Consider the following 22,655-nt stretch of genomic DNA (forward strand, 5'->3'; position numbering starts at 1 on the left):
AAAAAATGATGATGCTAAATGGATGAAAAATAACAGCATATTCATATCGTCATCAAGAATGTACATGCTCAATAATAATGATAGAAAAAAAGAAGAATAGAAAGGGAAATCGACCCTTCTACAAATTCACAACATACATCCCTCACTACTGCTAAAAGGAAGGGACAAAATATTTACCTCAATTTGATGGGTCAAAAGCTTACAACAAAGACTAATCCATACTGATAGCAATGGCGATACACACGTTATGCCATATGTGATACAGAAATGGGAGTACAGCTTCATTATTAGCCAAGATAGCCACTCAAAAGTTTCCCCTTCACCAGAGCTTTCTGGTACCTGACTCTTAATATGTGCTTTGATTTTTCTCTCTAAATGCTATATGTAATTTTCCTTCCTATTCTGTCTTGTCAACCTTTCTTCCCTACTTATCCTATATACTGCACATTTCTTATCTGTATCTATGTGTATCCTGAACTACAATCGCTGCCTAGTTCTAATGTTATAGGCTTTTCTCCCACTGCTTACCGTCCGACCTCCACTTTCCCAATCTTCATCAGATTCAGCGTCATCATCATTCTGGGATACCATACGATTAGATTTTCCAGCTCTTCTGGGTGTAGGATTTCTGGGTGTAGGACGCTTCCTTTTGATATTCGCCGTGTAGGTCGAATAATCAACAGTGTCTTCTCGAAGGGCATTTTTAAATTCCTAAAATTAATAACATGGCCCAAAAAGAAAAAGCATGATCAGAAAAATTCTAAAAATAATATTAGCCCAATAGAATGCAGTGCATAGCCAATGAAGAAATACAAGTGAAACTTCTTAAACATGTTGCACCCAAGTACACAAAAACTGGTTGATTCTTACTTGCAAGGTGTCAAAAGTCATCTTAGTGATGTATTCATGTGCTTCCGGTTGTCCAAGCTACAAACCTAATTAAGCATTGCTTTTATTTTTTTTAATATTTTTTTATTTACTTGACCTAGTCTAATTTGATGTCAGTGCAAAACTGAAGCCAGACATTGCATATTTGCAAGAAAAAGAGATGTTAAGTATGACATGAGCAACATATAACCAAAGTGAATTTATAACATTACCTTCAAACTCCAAATGAAGGGAAAAATATATGCAAGGATTGATTTACTATCATTACATTTTGACCATAATGTATAAGAAAGAAAATTCAAGAATAACAAAGTCTGCAACTTGCACTAAACCCTTCAAATAATAAATTAGAAGTGTCAAGATAATCCTTAAGCTTTCATTTAAACAGTATCCACAAGCCAAACACAGACAGTTCTTACGCTAGAAAGAAATAAACCAGTCATTAATACACACAAAAAAAAAACGATCCCGATATTCACAGAGCATGCAAGAACCGATATAAGATGCTTAACATTTTTTGAGTAAGATAGAGTACGTGTTCGGACATGGAAATTGCAAGTATTGCTACTGCGAACCAGGTGACTGATAGATATATAAAGTTAAATTCAAAAGAACACAGCTGAGCAGTTGGGACTTAGTTAAAAAGCATATCAAGAGTATGAAGTAGAGATATTTAAATCAAGGCCTCGTCACCTGATATCTTTGTAACAAATCATTATACGTGCTTGGGAGATCAAGACGTGTTTCACTAATGTTGAAGGGAATATTTTGACGCGAGAGAACATCCCCTGACTTTTGAGATTCATTTGGAGAAAACACCTGGCCAGAAAATGAAACTTCAGATGTTTTACACTTGTACAATGTAGTAAATGAAGTATATACAAGTCAACACTTTTAACTTATTTTACCAAGCAGAAGATGCTACATTCCTGAATTCCTAAACATTATTAGTTATCCTCCATACAATTCATACAAATTGATATCAGAAAAGCCGGAAACTGGAAAGAAGTATTACCTGACATCTAGCATCATCAAGACTAAATACCACTTTTAAGTGCCTTTTCAGCTTCATAAGTAGTTGTAACGCAGAGGCGGCAAGAGAGTAGGCCTGTATAACCCCATAAGTGTTTACACACATTAAAACACACATCCAATTAAATACTTTTAAGATGGAAAAATATAAGATATCAAAAGTGCAGCGAACTATTTAAACAGATGGGATACTTCTGTGGAAAAGACAATAACTAAGAGGCCGTTTGGGTAAACTTAAATTATTACTTCAAGTTATTATATGATCAGATAAACAAAATTTTAAAATTATTTGAACATTAACGATCCCGTGCATCGCACCGGATTTAAGCTAGTAGATTAAAACCATTACTTTGCAAGTAGCTTCCGACTAACCAAACTTCCTAAACATGTATCAAGTTTGAGCTGGACCAATAATTTTTATGAACATTTACAGAATAGAATAACAACCCATTTGAAGAGTCTTCAATAGTCAAGTGCCTCATTTTCTTAGTAAAGTCTTCAATTGTCAAGTGTCTCATTTTCTTCGACAAATTATTTGTCGGATAGTAGAGGAGTTCTGTTAGAAAGCTCCCGGAAAATAAATGTTCCAAAAATTTCGTCTCTTTAAAAGGAGACAATTCAAGGTTCTCGGCATTAGACTCCATGCAAAGATAAAAAAAAATAATCGGGTCTTCTTCTTGAACATAATTAGCTAAAGATACTGATTGGACGAGTTCAACTTTCATAATTTATACTAGTGAAAAGTGAAAATTTGAATTCAATGATTGTTTGGGTAATTTTGTATTATGATAACTTATGAATTATTATAAATGTAAAATAAAAATAATTTGGTAAACTATCCATCAAAATAATGATAAAAACTTTAATCAAATAAAATTATCAAAATAAAATAAGCTTTCTAAAAAAGTGCCTCCTACCAACTTTTGACTTTACTCTGTTTACTTAACTTTAGTCAATTTCTGACTTTTTATACAAACATAGTACATTTTTCAGCTTCAATTTCTGCTTAAAGTTGTACACAAACGGACTCTGAGACAGCGTAAGAATGAGTGAATTAGCAAATGTAAGTTATAAAACCTTAAGATACCCTAATCTTAGATTGGAAACTCATGCATGAAACTTTTTTAAGGAAGCGGTCAGGTCATCCAAGATAATATCAAGTATAAATATTCAGCTTTTTGTAAAAATTATATATCATTAAAGCAAACCTGGACTTTCTGTAGAACATCTTCAGATGTTCCACATGCTTCATGAGAGGTCGCAGAAAGCAAATTTAATTCCCTGGGCGCTGAATGACTAGAAACTACAAATTCAGCATCAGCATTTCCTGGTACGACTGTCCCGTTCAAATCATAAGATACTGAGTTAGAAGAAACCGCTTCAGCAGATGGTTTCTGCAAAATCTCCCCATTTCCAGCAACAGAAATCTGGCCACTTTGCAATAGATTCAACAAAGCCTTCATATTGGCCTCCAATGTCCCAGCCCTAACTTGTAATACTCGATTAATAGCATACACTAAATAAAGAGGTTCATCTAGCAACGAGAAAGGAAGTAAAGCAAGGATTTCTGCACAATACCTGGCCAAAAGCAAGTAAAATAATTGTCAGCATAACTAAAGCCTGTACAGAAATTCAACTGTCACTGATGGTAGAACTCACATTAAAAATGGAATCACTGAACTATTGCAGGCAGGAGTATCAAACTTGCGAATGACTGATGACATAAATTTGTTCCTTGAAACACGGTTCCCACGAATGAGCTTAGTAGATTCGAGAAACCCCCAATTTTGCAATAGGCTACAGAACTGGCATCTGATTTGCCTTTTACATTACCAGATGATTTCGATTGAAGCTTGGCATTACATTTCTCAGGGTTACTTCGATTCATGGATTGTATGAATATAAATGACATCTGAAGACCATCTCCCAGTCGACTTTCAAAGAATGCAGGATACCTGACAAGATAATTTCACCAGTTGGCATAACATATCATAGAGTTGAAAATTAAAATATATTTCGTTTATCCAAAGAGTATACTTCTCATTCATATTCATCAGTAAATGATGCGCCAGCTTCGAGTTGACCTCCTGAGGGTCTGTTTCAAGCGCGATAAGATAAGGTACACATGTGATCGGATGAACCAGACCCTGTCGCAGCACAGCTTCTACAATCTGTATCCATAAAACCAGAATACATTTGAATGAAAACGGAATATTTTAGTTAGATGAAGGATTTGTACTGAAATTATCTACCCATCCACTCCGTGGGAAAGTTATTTAAGGTTCTTAGAGCAATGAAGCCTGCGTCTTCTTTTCTTTTGATTTTTATATTAGGATAGTGCTAAACATTTGACTGTTTGAACAATGGTAGAACCAGGCTTTGAACTTCAGAATTTTCGCTTTCAGGCAGGTCAAAGCTTAATCAAAACGGGATACGACTGACAGGTAATTATGTCATAGATTAATTATAACTATATAGCATTGGGATTTGAATGTTAAACTATGAACTTCCAGAACAGACTAAAGCTCAACAGGAAAGTGCATTATCAACAGGAATGCTTCATAGTTTGCTTAAGATTGGTAAAGGGGATTCACCTTAAGAGCAGACTTCCGTACTAATTCAATCTCATCCAAACATCTATCTAGGATGCTTTCCCAATACAGCTGGACAATCCCCCCACATATGTTAGTATCACCTGCACCGGCTGCAACAGGCACACTTTGACCACCCTCTACAGAATAAGCAACCTCATTGTTGTTGGAATTATCTGTCCCCATTTGACTTTCCGCATCAAGAAGATATTCATACAGATTCTGCAAGGATTGCAACTGGAAAAGTAGATTCTCAATGTCATGCCTTCCCCAACCCTTATAATATTAATAATGTGTGTGCACGGGTGTTTCTTTTCTTAAAACCTGTACAGATGCAAGGAAAATAAAATTACCTTAAGACGATAATCTGTACTGGAAGATAATGTTGCCTCCAAAATTTTTCCTATATCCTTCTCCAACATGAATTCAGGCCTGGCAATTAAAACATAACCTAATGCCTGCAAAGGTCAAAAAGCACATGAACAAAGGTCATAACTACATGAGGACTACAAAAAGGGGAGAATTGAGGCTCACTTGCAACGATCTGATCTTAAAAACAAAGTCTTCAGCCGTAAGATACTTCTTGAATAAGGTGACACTATTTTCAACATCTGAGTTTCTCTTGCTACTTAGCAAAGAGTTACCATAACGAATTAACAAACCCAGACAGAAAAGTGATCGGCCCACTTGCTGAAATAAGGAGGGTAAAAGGAAAAACAGATATATGTTAGAACATGTCTAAACGTCCAGGTCAAAAGCTGGAAAAAGGGAAGTCCTTATTATAAGAAAAAGGTAAAGGAATTCACATCAAGAAGACACAGATACAATATTCAAGACAAAAACTTATACTAACAATAATATGTGTCTGGATGGATCATGGATCTCTGATAAGCAAATAAGTATCTGCATATCATATCATATCTCGGTAATACGTCTTAATAACATACGAATCACATAATACTAATTCACCTTTGTTGCACATCTAAAAGAAATGAGTGGGGTCAATGCTCTTGAGAAAATAAGTTATAAACTTAGTAATATATTCGAAATTTATTAAGAAAGCACCAACCTGCTTATTGTCGAATCCTAGTGCATCCAATCGCTTGAAAAAAACATGAATTAGATATTCGACAACTCTTGCACCTTTTCCTGCTACTTTACTCACTGTGCAGAGGCACCTTACGAATAAAGAAAGAGTTAGCGAAGTTAAACACCAGATCACATGATTTATGATTAGTGATGCAAAGAGAAAACTCTTTAACAGATCGTGTTTCGCACATCTTGCTAATAACAACAGGTACCCAACTTTTAAACCAAATATGCAAGAGATAAAGTGTAGAAAATGTAAGGAAGGTAAATTACTTGATGCAAGCATGGACAACAGTTAAGAAAGAATGTCGAACAATCATCTGTTTCAAATCTTGCTCAAGCTCTTCAACAACAGCTTGAGGAATCCTTGGAGCCAAGGGTAAAACAGAATCAATGACAAACACTATGCTTTCCAGCAGCTGTGCAACTCCTCGGCTATCAGCCTGAATACAAGCAAACTGAGTTGAGTAATAATTTTTAAACATATATTTAGTTAAAGTATACAATAGACAACAATCTCCCTAATAAGAATTGCAAATAATTCTCTCACCAAAAATAAACATCAAACCTGTACAAATCAAATAACAATACAAAGAAGCGAGTCAAGCGACACTTCAACACATACAGCACTTTCCTAATTAATGCTTAGCATAAAACATAGTAAGATGCAAAAGCAATCAGCAATAAGGCAGTGAACCACGAGCCTCCCCTTCCCCGAATGTTAATTTGGTGAGCATAGACACAAAAGGTGAAGTTATATGTTACTAAAGGTATATAACAATCTTCTTTCACAGCTCCACTACTTTTATAGTGCGCGCTAATATTGTTCACTCCAGAAAGAAGGCATATGATATGAAATTTAATATCCGACCCACAAAAGTTTTGTACAAATATTCAAAATTTTGTATAACTCAGATATCCAATATTTATGTATCCAAAATACTTCCAAATGTATTCATTTAGCCCATAAGTAACATTTCTTACCGAATACCGACCAACTACAATCTGATGGTTGGCATAACAGAGATCAAATTTAACATATATATTTGAACTTGAGAAAACAAAATTTCAGTATAACCTGACTCTTCAAGTACGGCTCTAGAGTGACAACGAACTGTGAAGGATCAGAAGACGGTGCACATAGTGCAGGATCCACGGTACAAAAGGCATGCAACAGAAGAACATAAGGAAGTGAGCTCAACTCCAGTTCTGCGCCTGTCATTTCTTCTACCTGAAGAGAAAAAGGTTTTATGAGCACAAATAAGGGGAAGACAAATGAAATGAGCCTGTCTTAAAAAGTGCAATGTCATGGAAATCTCATATACACCTGAAGTATTCTCTCCAACAAACATTTACACATAAGCTCACAGCGCTTGCGCACTGATGCAAGTATTACGGGACTGATTCCAGCAGCTTTTGCTGATTGCGTTAAAAAGTCAAGGGCCAAGTTACGCTTAATGACGGTGACAAGCAGTTGATTGTCTTTCATCCTCCTCTGCATCTCAACAATCTGCTCGGTTTTCTTAGCTACTTCTATTGGTACAGAACTACCATCTCCAAATGACCGGCTCTGTGAGCTTGAAGAATCGTCAAACCAGAACTCATAAAACGTCTTACATACAAGATCCTGTGGATCAAAAAATCCAGACAAGATCTTAAAAAAATAACACTGAACAGAAGGGCAAATTTAAGTAGTTCTCCTTAGTTCAAGACCAGAATGCCTTTATGACCCTACGCTGGGCATCTTGTACTCCTGGTACCATGATATTTTATTTTGAACTCATAAACCTCTAATGAAATGTAAAATATTCCAATCAACCTCTTTAAAACCATAATATACAAAACTCCAGCACCCTAACACCTCGTGACTTTTATGTGATCCTATCACAGACCAATACATATAGTAGTAAAAGTAGATACTTCTGGCTATATGTTTGAATTTGACTATAAATCACATTTAATTTTTGCAATTCTGACCAAATTAGCCAAAAAAAGAGTTGATTTCATGTTAAAAATAAAGTGTTATGAGTCCTACACATGATATCATGATTATATGAGTACAATGTGCTGAAGTTAGGGTTAATAAGACCCGTATCAGCAGCATGGAAATGTTTCTGGTATTACCCATCACTAAAACAGATAATCCTGACATAAGAAAACTCCTGTAAAGGAGCAGAAGTTGCGAGAGTAGAGTATTGACAACAATACATGATACAAAATCAAATAATTTGGTGCAGAACTACCTGAATACTGGATTCTTCATCACAAATACGGGATATAATTACAATGCAAGCATTAGTAAATTCTGAGAAATTTGGATTTGCAGTGCACATATCCCTTATAATTTTGATGGCTCGTTTCCGCACGCTCACTCCAGTATCTTTTATTCTCTCAGCAACCTTCTCAAAGTACTAAAAAAACACAAGCAGAGAGTGAAGACAAAATTATTATAGTGAACCAAGTATGTATTTGAGGATGTACAATCCAAATCAATACCTTTACACCAACATCAGGATGTGAGGTAATATAGCGACCAACAAGTTCAAGAGATACTTCTCTAACAGATATAGATGAATCACAGAACCTGTCTTCAACTGCCGCCTGGACATGCTTATCACGCAAAACTTCTGGATCAGCTTCAACAATAATACTAACCTGCTCTCACGAAACAAGGGAAGCAAGTACATCAAATTTCTTGCAAAAAATAGTAAATAATACTATAACAAGTGGTCTGGTAATGCTTGAAGGGACTAGAAAGTTGGGTACACTCTACTTACAGCTCTTAATGCCTTGGCACGAATCACAGGAGAGTTCTCCCTTAAACTTGCCTGAAGTCAAGTAAACAGTACATATTAGCAGGAATATTATCTACAGGTAATCAAGATGCAACAGAATAAACTGACCAGAAGCATTTGAAGAATTTTATCAAACCCTCTGGAGAAAGAATTGTTTTGACCCATGGCTTAAAGTCATCTTTTTTACTGAATTCCTTTTCAATACAGAAGAAACAGTCTTGCATTCTCGCACAAGTGCTCTTGATTTCAGTCGAGCAAGAAAGAAGAATAACTTTTGTTGGCAAGTCAGGTCGTCTTTGTACCACGAGCAAAGATAAAACCTGCACATTAAAAATCAGCATGTTCAGCAAAAATAGCCAACCGGGCTCAGAATCCTGGAGGTGTTTTGTTTTAATAAAAAACTAATTTGTTAATGTGCGCAAAAACAGGTCTTGGCATAAGAATATCCTGGCAAATATTAAGGTTCCGCTAAAAATGCCCACCATCGGGTAATGAGGTGCATATCAACTGAAGCACCAGCATCCTGGAGATAATTCAGAAGCATCTGCTGAACAATCTCCATCTTCGTAGGGGGGTTGGAAGCTTTGGTATTCCTTTTTCCATCAGTCTTGCACTGTGATTTACAATATGACTGTAACGCAAGAAGTTGGTCCCTGCAAGCACAAAACTGACAGTCCCAACTGCCGATGGATATTTCATCTTCTCTTAATCCCACGCAGTCTACATGAAATAATCTCCGACAGCCTTGGCATATAACCAAAGACTTCCCGGTCTTTGCACCCAAGCAAACAGAACATGCATCTTTCGGATAGCTCTGACTCATATCATCATTCATAAACTCTTTCACAATCCAAAAATTTTCCCTCCTACATAGAACGGTATCCTGTTTCAACCTGGCGGCAACTGTACCTAGGAGTTCAATTGTCATCGAACGAGCAGCAATATCCTTGGATTTTAAACCGGCATTCTGAAGTAGTAGCACGCAAAGTACCTGCAAGCAACTACATCTTAGTAAACTAAAAACTAATAAGCATCAACAGGCAAGTCAACCAGACAGCTGATACCTCCAGAATAGGAGCCGAAGCTGGATACTCAGGCAAATTCAGTGTCATCAACAAATCAGCTACAAGATTATCCATCATGTTTCTCAGCTCTGCGGCATCATGACTCTTTGTACTAGTAAATCTCTGAAGAACGCGACTCCAGAAAAGACAACATGTCTCTGTGACAGCCTCATGACACTTGCTAGGGTAAGAGGCATCAATTGAAGGCTCAAGAAGGAATGAAGTGCTATCAGACTCCCTTAAGGCATCAGGAAGGTTGGCACTACAATGAACCAACTGAATCAATAGAGCAGTTACCATTTGAATCTGCTTTTGCTCATCATCAGGTAGATGATAGTGTCTTGGCGGTCGCTTTGTCATCGGCAACTTCAATAGCAACAGCACTACCTCATCGATTACATAAGTTCGATGCTGTAGGTATGAATAGAATATCTACAAGACCACAACCAAGTGCTAAGCAATATAAAAGGAAAGAGAGCTTAACAAAGAAGTTACAAGTTTACAAATACAAAAGTAATACATATTCATACCCCGCAAATTAAACTGAGTGCTTTAAGCTGCAGCAATTGAATATTATCCACCAAGAACGTTGAGAAGCTTGTCTTTACCAATTGGAAAATGCAACTATCTGAAAGTCGCTCAATTGTCAACAAGTCTTTCAAAAGACCAAGAATTATACACAGTTTCTGATCTGCAGTATTCACAACGGCAGAAACTCTACATTTAAGAAAAAGAAAAAAATTAGATTTATGATAAAATTATATTGTTTTAATGATATCTACAGAATATGCATATAAATATCTCCACCTGTTCACAGCTGATTTCCTCACTTTCACACTCTTAGAGGTACGCCTTCTCTTACTCGCAGAACCAAAATCAGCATCAGGTTCTTCAACTTCGTCTATTCATGCAAAGAGAAAGAAATTATACATAGATAAGAGGAAAATATAGGATCTAAACAGTGGAAAGTGGAAACTGTAGTTCGTCTATTGCTGAATAGCCTAACTGACGCCCTTTTAAGTTCAGTCATGCAGAGCACAGAAATGAGGAACCCATTGTCAACACACTAGATAGTAGACTAACCTTCAAGGTTCCCATTTTCACTTGGTCTGTGCAGAGCACGATAAGCTGGATCACTTGCTGACATGATGTCCATCAGTTGATATTTAGAAAATTCCAGTATCCTCTCTATCATCTAGAAAATGTTAAAAGTTTTAGAACCTAACAGCATTTCATCAATACTATGCATCACAATTCAGCTAAAACATTCACCCAAAACTTAAGGAACCAGTTGCTGTTGCATATTTTACTGCAAACAACAATATATGAGCACAGATGTGTACCTCTTCATTGTAGAGATTCTTCGGCATGCCGCTATTAGCCATTACCAGTAGAGCTGCGTGAATGGACTCTAGAGCAACGGATACTGATGATAGAACTTCTGCATCTGCCTGAAATATAGCAACTAATAGTTGAGAGAGAACGGTACGATGCAATATAATATACAAGAACAATTAGGTCAATCTACTCAGAATCTGTTTTGAGCAACTTGATGCTCGAATAATAGAAGGTTAATGAATAGGAATTTAGCAGGGGTTAGACTAAATAGCTTACAAACAATAAAAGATGAATTATACTATATTGATGTTCATCAGCGAAGATGTAGATGACACAATTTAACAATTCTAAGCATGCGCATCTACAGAAAGTAAATCGCCTAGAACGGTTGGTATTAGGGTAGATCCCTTGTATATTCCTTTTTCTCTTTCTATAAATTCTCAATTTAGCAACAAAAAAAACTATTACAAGATATTAAAATTCTGAAATCTTCGGATATGCCTCTAGGCTTGTCCAGAAACCCCGCCTCAGTAATATATAGATTCAACACACATTTGAACAATTCTAAGCAATGCGCATCTGAACCGCACGAGAATCGCCTAGCAATAAATTCAGTATATGGAAAGTGAATAATGGATTTAATGTTGATCTCTCCACTATATAGCTTGCAGAATCTTGGTTACTTGGACTCGGGTGGAAATTTCCAACATGGACACATGTCCAAGAGACGGACATGGTAAATTTCTTAGAATATATAGATACATACTTGCACATATTTATATATCTGTGTGTGTTTTGCCCTGATGTAAGTGTTTGAATGTCCATAACAATGTCCGAGTGTCCACCACAAGCACGCAAGGCAAAATGGAGAGTCGGGTAACAGAGTGTTGGAATCTACCTATATTAAAAAGCCTATTGAAATAATAGCAGCTAAAGTCCTGATCAGATAGAAATTTTCTCACACATACTGCACTAAACTGCACGAGGTTTAAATTCTTTAAAAAGAAACTACTAAAAATAACAAAACTTTTATATCGTTGTACAACTTTCTAGTCTTGCAATGAGAGACCGCCTCAATTTACACTCTTATGGTAGTCACTTATTTATTACACTTATACAATCAATCAATATCTAAACTAACGTTAAAAGAAAGAATCGGAATTAACTATGCTAACTATACAAGTATTCAACACCTAATAAAAATATTCCAGCTATAACTTGTAGAACAAGATAAACATATTCCAAGGACAGCAAAAAATTCTGTATCAGGAGAGTGTTGTTCTCATAAAAATTTAGCGAAAGGGCTCCCTATCTGATAGAGACTTGTCAAGAATGTTGTACTAATAAACCAAGAGAGAGAAGGCTCTTAGCCTGATCAAGTAACAAAGTAAAAAACGAGAGAAAAGGGGTTTGTATATTACTCTTTATTAAAACACAAAGGCCCCTTGACCAAAAAAACACAAAGGCCCTATCCAACATGCATATTTTGCTTACTAACAACATTTTTAATATTAACATATATTTCAAAAATTACAATATCATATTCTCTTTATATACATAAGATAATTCTACATTTAATTAAATTATTCGCCATAAATGTATTGATAAAATTAAAAAAAAATACTTTTCTATAATTAAACATTGAATATTATATATATAATTTAATTTAACATAATGTATTATTTATTTAAACCAGACTGTGTTTTACACGAGTTACCTGCTTGTACTAATAGAAGAGAGGATTCACTGCTTGATTAAAACAGTATCAAAAGGAAAAAATATACACCTCACTATAGTCGGTTAAAGTCCTTGATAGACATGAATGCAAAAGGTGCCTAATTTATTGGATTAATAAAAACACAATAAATCAAGAAATAAAGGAATCAGATACGTTTCGGTTACATCAAAAAAGGAAAAGAACAAATATCTGAGAACAATAGACAAACATGGCATTCAAATCATACAATAAGATACTCATCCACCAAAGAATGAGTACGGAAATCTTTCCTTTGGATAGAGAGGAAGAGATCGTAACAGAAATATAAGATGCAAAAGTTATTAAAGAATGATTTTGCCAGTATAAAACTGGGAAGACAATAGAAAATTAGAGAAATGCATTGAAAGCTTATGAAACTGAAGATGGAAATGGTAACTCGACGAAATTCATGTAGCAAATGGAAAGGTCAAATTTAACTACGTGTTGTTCATATATCAGAGACACAGACTCCAAAACATGGGAGTCACAGGAACTCCTATTCGTGAAGTCTATTATTAAAATGGGTAAAAAGATTACAAAAACGTGCAATTGACCACTGAACTACTGGTACTTGGATCTCTACATCAAAAATGCAAAAGATACAGAGGTCCTTGATCGACCTCACCTGAAACTGCTACAGCGACCTGCGAGGCAAATATTGAAAAGAAATCTGTTTGAAGGGGATCAGCCAACGGTCATTATTACGTGTTTAGAGTTAAAAAAGATGCCTAGCAAAAAAAAAGACAAAACTTATATCGTCCAGTGGCCCACGGGACTGATATGGAGCACACATCTTTTGAAGGAGAACAAGAGCCTAAAGATGGTACCTCCAATAGAAATTTCAGTTTAGTTAAAGAAAACTAACAGATCACTAACCTTGTGATCAAGATGGATTAACATTTATTATAAACATCAAATATGGAAGTCTATTATTGAATGTAGCATATTGTAGAACAATTTATTTACTTGGCAGATTTTGTTTTGCATGACAGCAGATGTTGGTGGAGAAAATTGTGTAATACACTATATATGACTGTGGTCCCATTAAAGCATTTAGCAATTGGGATAATATCATAACGTCTTTGCGACATGTGAAGCTAGTTATTTGCCAATTCCAAATTAGGTACTTGTAGCTTTTCCATTTCACATAGATAAAGGCACAAAGCAGCGAGGCAACTGAAATATTTTTAATTTTCTTACGTCTTTATTCTGACACAATTCTCAATGAAAACGGAAATTAAAGACACCAATCAGAAACGAGCAATACCTGATGAAAAGTATGTGAAGTATATAGCTATATATAATATCAACCAAATAATGAATGAAAGGATTACGATAATATCGAAGGGCAAACAAAGAGAAGTTAATAGCATATGCTGGTACAACAAACAACAAGAGTCAGACACTACATGCATAAGGTCCGAAAGATTCATTTCACATCAACTCGGACACAAATTTATATTGTTCACTGAAGAATGAAGCAGAAGTACTGACTTTGATTACAGCCACGAGTAGGAGAGATCCACAAACATGAAAACAGATTGCTGATGATTGTGTGATACAGTCTACATTCTGCATCTTTGTTGCAGATACTACTATTCATTCATATACACATAAATACATATATAGCTTATATGGTAGCAAGGCAAAAAGTATCCAGTCATATCTCAGCTTTTGTGTGCAGTGCATGTCTACAAAAAGCAGGATATGGATACAAAAACGTATACAAAAATGTAAACTTACATTTTCACATTCACTAATTGATAGACCTTCTGCCCGATGAATCTGATGATCTAAAACCCTTAAGGTTCTCACAAGAATATCTACAGGAACCAAATTTAGGAAGTTCTTCGCTCTGATAGAAACAATGCCATTCACAAGTACTCTAATATCAGCAAGAGGTAATGGTAACCATTCAGCTTCTTCCCGATCATCATCGTTCATTTCTGCACGATCACACAAATTCTCCAAACACGCACAAAAATCCCCAATTGCAGCATCTAGACCAACAGAAATCAACTTAACTGCAGCAATTAGACATAGTAATGGTATAATGAAGAAATCGTAAAGTGTAGAACCTTGAATGGCTGCTGCATCAGGAATACTTGTACTATCACTTCCCTTCTTCTTGACCTTTTGTTTCCTAGAAGAAGTCAAAATCTTGTCCTGCAATTATTTCTTCAAATCAGACGTAACAACTATATTCCCAATTGTTGAAACGGAACAAGTATAGAAGGTTAGAAAACAAACGTTGTTATCATGGTTATTTTGTGCTCCGTTGGTGTCTCTTTGGGCTTGATTAGCTGCAGGCAAATCCTGCTGGAACTTATCCTCTTCAATAGTCTTACGATTATAAAGTTGCTCCTTCATTTGACTTGACAAACCTGAACAAACCACTAGGCAGTAAGCAATGTAATGTCAAAAGTATTATATAACATTATTCATATTACCAACAAAAATTACATATGCATGATTTTCAAAACAGTTCATATACATATTTAAGTAGGGGTGTGGCGTGAGGCAATAATTTTTAGATATTACCGCAAGCTTTTAAAATTTTGTGAATGTTAGGCCATAAATTTATATAAATATGAAACTGTATGCCATACATTTATCATGTCCATGTTTTTAAAATATCAAAACATATAAAAATATTTGTAACATTACGGTCAAAGTGCAGTTGATTTGACTGAATCACAGTCAAAAAGGACATTTATGGGAAGTATATATAAAGAGAGAAAGAGAGTCATTATTTATGCAAAGAGCATGCAAAGACAAAAAACCAATGCAAACTAAAAGTATTACAAAATTCGATCTGGAGACCCCTAGTATAAAGATCTAACTCTGGCTGTACATACAATAACAACAGGGTGTGTCAATTTTAGTGATCATACCGTAAATACTAACGTGGAAGAATATAATCCTCATAAATAATACATACAGTCAGACTTATTGCCTTATTGGACTTCATTTACCTGGCAAATGGGACTCAAACGCTTCCGAGTTGCATCGAAGAACCTCGTCATGGAGGTCCGTAGGTCCAACAGAGCCATTATGTTGTGAGCTTGGGTCTTCCTTGAGATTCCTGCAACTTAAAGCACCGCATATAAAACAAACAAATATATACATATATATCCTGTAATTTAAAGCATCAGATATAAAACAAATAGATATATGTTAAGTCATACAACCTTCTCACAGAAATATCAATAGTTAGCCAACAGTCCAACACTACATAGCAAATAGAGAATATCTTACACAAGTTATTTTGATAAAGATATTAGTAATATGATGTCATGACCACAAATTTCTACATTCAAGGTTATAACATACACAGTCACATTGTTATGAGAAAGTAAAAATTTGAAGCAGGTACTTCGTATAACCATTAAAGCTAGGATGCAAATTTACAGCAGAATATATATATAGGATAAAAATTAAAAGGGAGCTTTCGCATTTTATTTATATACACTGTAGGGAAATTAATGTATTCATTTATATGTTTTGTATGTCGGGCAATGAGTATATTAAATGTGTAGGTTATGCAGCATAATCCAGATGTTTTGGACCTTAGGGTATTAATTAATTAGTATTTTTATCCTCCATAAATTTATATGTGAAAGAATCCTCACATATTATTTTCAAATCAATTACAAAATAATATAATATTTGACCGAGCCTCTCTTGGTTGTAATCCATCATATTCCTACAAGTTGATTCTTCAGAGTGCAGTTAATAACTCTTGTTATACTGTCTCAAAGTTTTTAAATCATAAATGATTGTTTTAAATTTTTGACTATTTCAAATCGTATAACTGGAAGACTGTCGAAACTCATCCATTATTAGTAGTTTCAGAAAGAGATCAAATATAAGAGGCTAAACAAATATTACACACTAGTGTGGACACTAACCTGCAATTCCAAAGGTACTAAAAATGCACACCAGCGGATAATGAGATACATATAAACAAAAAACCAAGCTTCTTGGAGATAATTCAGAAACATCTGCTAAAGAATCTCCATCTTTGTAGGGGGTTCGAAAACTTTAGTGTTCTTTTTGCCAGTCATTCTTGCATTGTGATTTACAGTATGACTCCAACACAAGAAGTTGCTCCCTGCAAGCACAAAACTCACAGTCCCAGCTGCGGATAGAAATTTCATCTTCGCTACTCCTATGCACTCTACATGAAATCAAGATCTGACAGCCTTTTAGAAGGCTATTAGAGATTATTTCGTGTACAGTGCATGGGAGTAAGAGAATGTGAAATTTCTATCCACAACTGGGACTGTCAGTTTTGTGCTTGCCATAATCAACTGCTTGCATTACAATCATACTGTAAACCACAGTGCGAGAATGATGGCAAAATGAATACAAAAGCTTTCAAGCCCACTACCAAGATGGAGAATCTTCAGCATATGCTTTTGAATTATCTCCACGATTCTGGTTCTTCTTTTGTATGCATCTCATTACCCGCTAGTGTGCAGTTTTAGTGGACCTTATTATTTCCCGAAAGACACAGACCATTTTATATTGACTGCAATACATTTCAAATTAAATATGAATTAATCAAAGGATTATACCAACACAAAGACATTTCATCTGAAATCGAGGAAATTTTGGGGACATTCAAAGCAGAGCAAAAGCACATCTCAATAACACGTTACATCCTAAACTATTGGCTTTAGTTAAATAGCAAACATTTTGTTTTGATATTCGAAAGTTATAAAAAATTTAATAATAATGATGAACAAAATGACTAATCATATACTTTACCAAACAGATCTGACCAAAAGAACCATGGCATAGATTTCTGAACGTTTCAGCAGTAGGTATACACTAGTACTTATTTAATTTCAACTTCTCAAATAAACTGATTATAAAAGATGCATTCTCAATACTTCAACCTTTGCTTTTGATATCTAATGGTGTCTTGACTATCATAGCACCATTTAGGAATCAATTTGTTTAGGTTGTTCTCAATAATTCCTAATACTGCACTTTAGATCTAGTTTAAATGCAGCACAAAAGGAAATGACACAAATCCGTCTCAGGCCATTTATGTGCATTCGGTATGTTTTATACATTTTGACAAATTATTCTTCTTCTTTGGAAGAAAAAATAAATCAATACATACATTTGACTATAATATATTCATATGTATGTGTGTATGTGTGTGTGTGTGTGTAATGAAACAACAATCAAACTATCTGGATTCAGGTCAGAAACACCAGATAGAAGTAAAAAAGGAATCCCGAGAAGTCAATCAAAATTGTTATAGAACAACATATTTACTAAATATAATTCTATTTCAATAGTCTAAAATGACCATTTCCAACTAATTAACAATTATAGCTAATGGATATTATTATTATAAGTTCGAGTCCCACACAATTATTATTATTACATACATGAGTACCACACAATTTATTATTATTATTATTATTACTACTATTATTATTATTACAAAATAAATATACTGATACGAATATTTATAATTATGATTATAAATTAAATGTAGACTTTTAGTGGTTGTTATATATCACCATATCAGCAGTTTTAGACTTTGTAGCATTGTTCGAACATCTTTTGCTTCCAACACTCCAAAGAATATCACATTTCCTCTAACAAAACATGCATTAGTAATCCCTAACATTGTAGCTGAATCCGAGCCTCAGCTGAGTCCTGTGCTTCTTAATTAGTGAATATCTAACTTCACGTAATCTACCATTACCAAAAAAAAATATTTACCAAATCCAATCCATCTCTCAAGTTTTCAATTATTCGAATGAGTTCACATTCTCAGAGTCGGAAATCCAAATCACTATCAAACAAATCACACTCCACAAAGTTTCCAAACAAGCTTTCCACATATACACAATTACATATAACATAACATCGTAGCAATTCAACAATTAATAAGCATATAATTCATTAATTTCGAAAACTACTCACAAATACGAGACATCGGTAGTGAATATTTAACTTCACGTAATCTACCATTACCAAAAGAAACATTATTTACCAAAACCAATCCATCTCTCGAGTTTTCAATTATTCGAATGATTCACATTCTCAGTGTCAGCAATTCAAATCACTGTCAAACAAATCACGCTCCGCAAAGTTTCCATACAAGCTTTCCATACATACACAATCACAAATAACACAACAACATAACAATTCCACAATTAACAAGCGCACAATCCATAAAATTCAAAAAAATAGTCAGTAAAATTCGAAAACTACTCACAAATACGAGACATCAGTAGTGAATATTTAACTTCACGTAACCATTACCAAAAAACATTATTTACCAAATCCAATCCATCTCTCAAGTTTTCAATTATTTGAATGAGTTCAGTCTGCAATTCAAATCAATTTCAAACAAATCACACTCCACAAAGTTTCCAAACAAACATTCCACACATACACAATCACATATAACACAACAACAACAACAACAACAACAATTCAACAATTAACAACCACATAATTCTCAATAATTCAAAAAACTACTCAATAAAATTCGAAAACTACTCACAAATACGAAACATCAGTCTCTCCAAGCAAACCAGCAATTCTCCCGGCCTGATTCAACACAACACTCCGATTCACCGATCTCGAACCACTCGACTCATCCGAAAGCCGAATCTCCGCATCCTCCGCGCCACAAAACACCGGCAACGACGGCAACGGCAAGCTCGGAGCCACATCAGAGTGAACTGTATTCGAGAGGCTGATGCCTCGGGGAATTCGCCGCGAAGTAGACATCAATCAACCTAAACAAACATCCACAACGCTAGAAATGTGTCAATTCAGCTAAAATTAGGCGTGAATTAGGGTTTGATTACAGTGAATTGAACAAACCCTAGATATGTGTGTGTGTAGGTGTGTGTATAGGTTATGATTGAAATGGCGGGGAAATCGTAGAGAATGAAATTTGGGGATTACACAAAGCGAGGATGTAGTGGGGGAGAGTTTCAAGTACAGTCTCGGCGAGATTATCTCTCTCTTCAACTCAATTTGACTTGCTCTGTACACTTCGAAAATGTTTGTTTGAGGGTACAAAAAGAAATGTGGGTAATGTTTTGGAAATTTAAAATTGGGAAAAAGGTAGAGTATCTAATATTTTTTGGAATATTTGAAATTATTTTTTGTGAAAAGGTAAAAAAATAGAGAAGATAATGAGATTATATAAATTGATTTTTGGTTTGGATAATATTAATGTAATGATTTTTTTTGTGTATTAAAAAAGTGTATCTAATGGATTTTGAACAAATGGGTGATATTTTTTTTTACAAATGAGTATTTGTTCTCGTAAATTTTCGGGGTGAGCGATGATCGAACACAAACCTGAGGATAAACTCGTAACAACTTGAGTTATTCAACCGTGTTCATGGGTGATATTTTTTGAATTGAATAGAAAGAGATACTTTTAAATTATGAGTGGAAACGGGTAATATATTTATTCACAGTTTTATGTTATTCAAATTGTATCTGTTTATACAAATTTAGAAAAAAAACATCCTCATAAAATCGAAATAATTGAATGAAATGGGTATAGAATATTCTGAAAAGATAATCATTGATTTAAATATAAATAACGTTTAAGACCAATACCTTGTATTTTCTAAATAAAGCCTTACAAAGTACAAACACTGACACATGCATACTTGTTCGCCTTCCGAGATTGTTCAGCGTGCCTCTATTGTGTTATGTGCAGGCTTGTCCAGCAGGATGGAAAGGGGCCGGATCGAATCGGATTTCATAAAATTCAAATTTGATTCGTTATATTTCAGTTCGAATTTGTTTCGGGTTCGAATATTAAAAATAAAGATACAAATTCGATCCATCAGATTTTTCGAGTTTCAAGTCGGTTTCGGGTTTAATTCGGATACTTTAAAAGTAATTAATAAAAAATAAATAAATTTCTTTTATGATACAAATATATGTTAGGTAACACATTTTTTTCAATGTTAAAAACACAAAAATAATACTTTACATATTGTCAAGGGTTGGTGCAGTGCTCGAGATCTTACTTTCCTAAATATAGGTTAAAAGTCTGACTCACTCGTGCCGTTTGTTTAACTAAAATAATAGTACTCTACACATATTTAGATAATTCAATATTAACGTCAAATATAATAAATTTAATTATTAATAATCATTCAACGTCCCGGTTATAAACATTAGATTTAAATATTTAATGTATATAAATCATGTATTATTTTTATAAAAATATGTAAGATAAAAATATGTTATCGGATATTTTTCGAGTTTCAGGTTCCGATTGGGTTTAAAACAGATTTCGGGTTTGGGGTCGGGTATCGGTTCGGTATACCTAAGATCCAAATCCAAATTCAGATCCAAATTCTTTCGGGTCTAAAATAAGATATGGATCCGGATCTGGATCCAAATCCAGAAAATTATGTTCGGGTATATCCGAATAAATCGGAACAGGTCGGGTCGAATAAAATTGTAATCTCTACTTGTCCATCGATATGGTTTGAATCGAATTGTAACTAAATTTATATCAAAATTTTATTTATTTATTTATTATTTCAATTCAAATTAAATAGGTCTCGAATTTTTCATAGTTCAATTTATATTTGGGTCCGTTCGAATCATAAATTTTGGATTGAATATCTGCTCTATTTATATTATTTTTTAATGTAAGTTATTACAAAACCTATTTAAAATTAACAATTTCAAAAAAATATTAAAATACAAGTAAAATGACAGTTTAATAATATTAAAAATTATGTACTCTAACATAGCACAAAAATTTTAAAGACAGATTACAAACAAAAACGAAATAAGTAGAAATCGACTCATTTAATACTTCAAATATCATCTTAAAATTTATAGAAAATATCAAAATATAAGACTAATTCTCAAAAATTATCTACACACTCAAATCAAATACTTCCAGTCTATTAAATATAATTTGTACATAAACATGAAATAAAGAAAAGGGAACATGGGAAATTCACCGTATAAAATCAAAAAAAAAAAAAGGAATACTGTGTAAACTAATATACATTTTATGGTCAACTTTTACTGCTATTTTATCAAATAAATTATAGTTAATACTTATTCAATTTTTATTTAAGAGTGACAAAAAAGTAACAATGAGCCTTAACTCTCGAGAATAATACTTTTAGAATTAGAAATAATAATAAATAATTTTTATCCGCTAAAATGACTTTAGAAAATGAAGTAATGATTTTTTATTTAATTCCCTAAAATTTCAACATTAATTTTATTTAATTTTTAAAATTTTATTGTTCAAAATCATTCGTTATAAAATTATAACGGTATTATAATATGACTTATGTGGATGATGTTGGTATGTTGATAGTGAATTGATTTCTTATAAAATGAAATGTAAAAACATTTTTTTAGATACCGATTTTGAGTTTTGAAGTTCAAAAATTATAAGCATATCAAGATAGCCCGACAACGTCAATGGAGATCGTCGGAAAATTTTCAGAATCCTGCGATTAATACAAATATCAGCGAGTCCATAAATGTCTTAAAATATCGACAAAAATATGCATAGTATTTGTTTTATCAAATCTAAACATTCATGTATTCTAAATTAACAAACAATACTTACAAATGAAAACACGATCAACATTTTGTTTTCGACCAAGTGAAAAATCAAAAGTATCAACAATTACATCAATTAAACGTATTATATTATTCCAATAGCCAATAAGTAACATAAAGTACATTAAGAATTAAACAAACCAAAGTTATTAAATGTATTCTTTGTAACGCTAGTACCGAAACACAACATCTTTTCTTAGGGCGTGTTTGGGAAATCTATTAAGTGGGCTTATTAACTTATAAGTTCAGCCCGCAATAACTTATCGACGAGTATTTGTCTACCCAACTTATAAGTTGAATTTACAACTTATAAGCTGATAAGTTGAATGTTAGCAATGACGTACTTTTTCTCAACTTATTTTGATTTTTTGTTTTGTTTATTAACTTTAGTTTTTAAAAATATTTTTTTAAATGTTAACCTAACTTAAAATTCAAGAATTAAGATAATTATATTTAAAAATTATTTATTTTAGTTTATTTAAATAAAAAGAAT

The 22,655-nt window shown here is 33.9% G+C and overlaps 1 protein-coding gene across 1 annotated transcript; it reads right to left on the reverse strand.

The window, feature by feature from the left end:
* Positions 1-23: 23 nt before the first annotated feature.
* LOC141661848 (sister chromatid cohesion protein SCC2-like) lies at positions 24-19,631 on the reverse strand. The gene is given in 32 exon segments (XM_074468858.1): positions 24-711; positions 1,582-1,707; positions 1,904-1,996; positions 3,129-3,498; positions 3,580-3,683; positions 3,685-3,712; positions 3,714-3,875; positions 3,958-4,091; positions 4,515-4,748; positions 4,865-4,969; positions 5,046-5,201; positions 5,581-5,689; positions 5,874-6,043; positions 6,679-6,831; positions 6,928-7,227; positions 7,844-8,011; positions 8,097-8,255; positions 8,378-8,428; positions 8,504-8,563; positions 8,565-8,715; positions 8,878-9,386; positions 9,460-9,891; positions 9,990-10,176; positions 10,267-10,360; positions 10,543-10,654; positions 10,803-10,910; positions 14,297-14,553; positions 14,632-14,719; positions 14,804-14,937; positions 15,529-15,638; positions 19,092-19,329; positions 19,502-19,631. Coding segments are annotated over 31 exon segments (5,328 nt in total). The 5' UTR covers positions 19,322-19,329; positions 19,502-19,631; the 3' UTR covers positions 24-477.
* Positions 19,632-22,655: the final 3,024 nt, after the last annotated feature.

This window comes from Apium graveolens, chromosome 5 (assembly GCF_009905375.1).
Source record: "Apium graveolens cultivar Ventura chromosome 5, ASM990537v1, whole genome shotgun sequence".
Classification (NCBI taxonomy): domain Eukaryota; kingdom Viridiplantae; phylum Streptophyta; class Magnoliopsida; order Apiales; family Apiaceae; genus Apium; species Apium graveolens.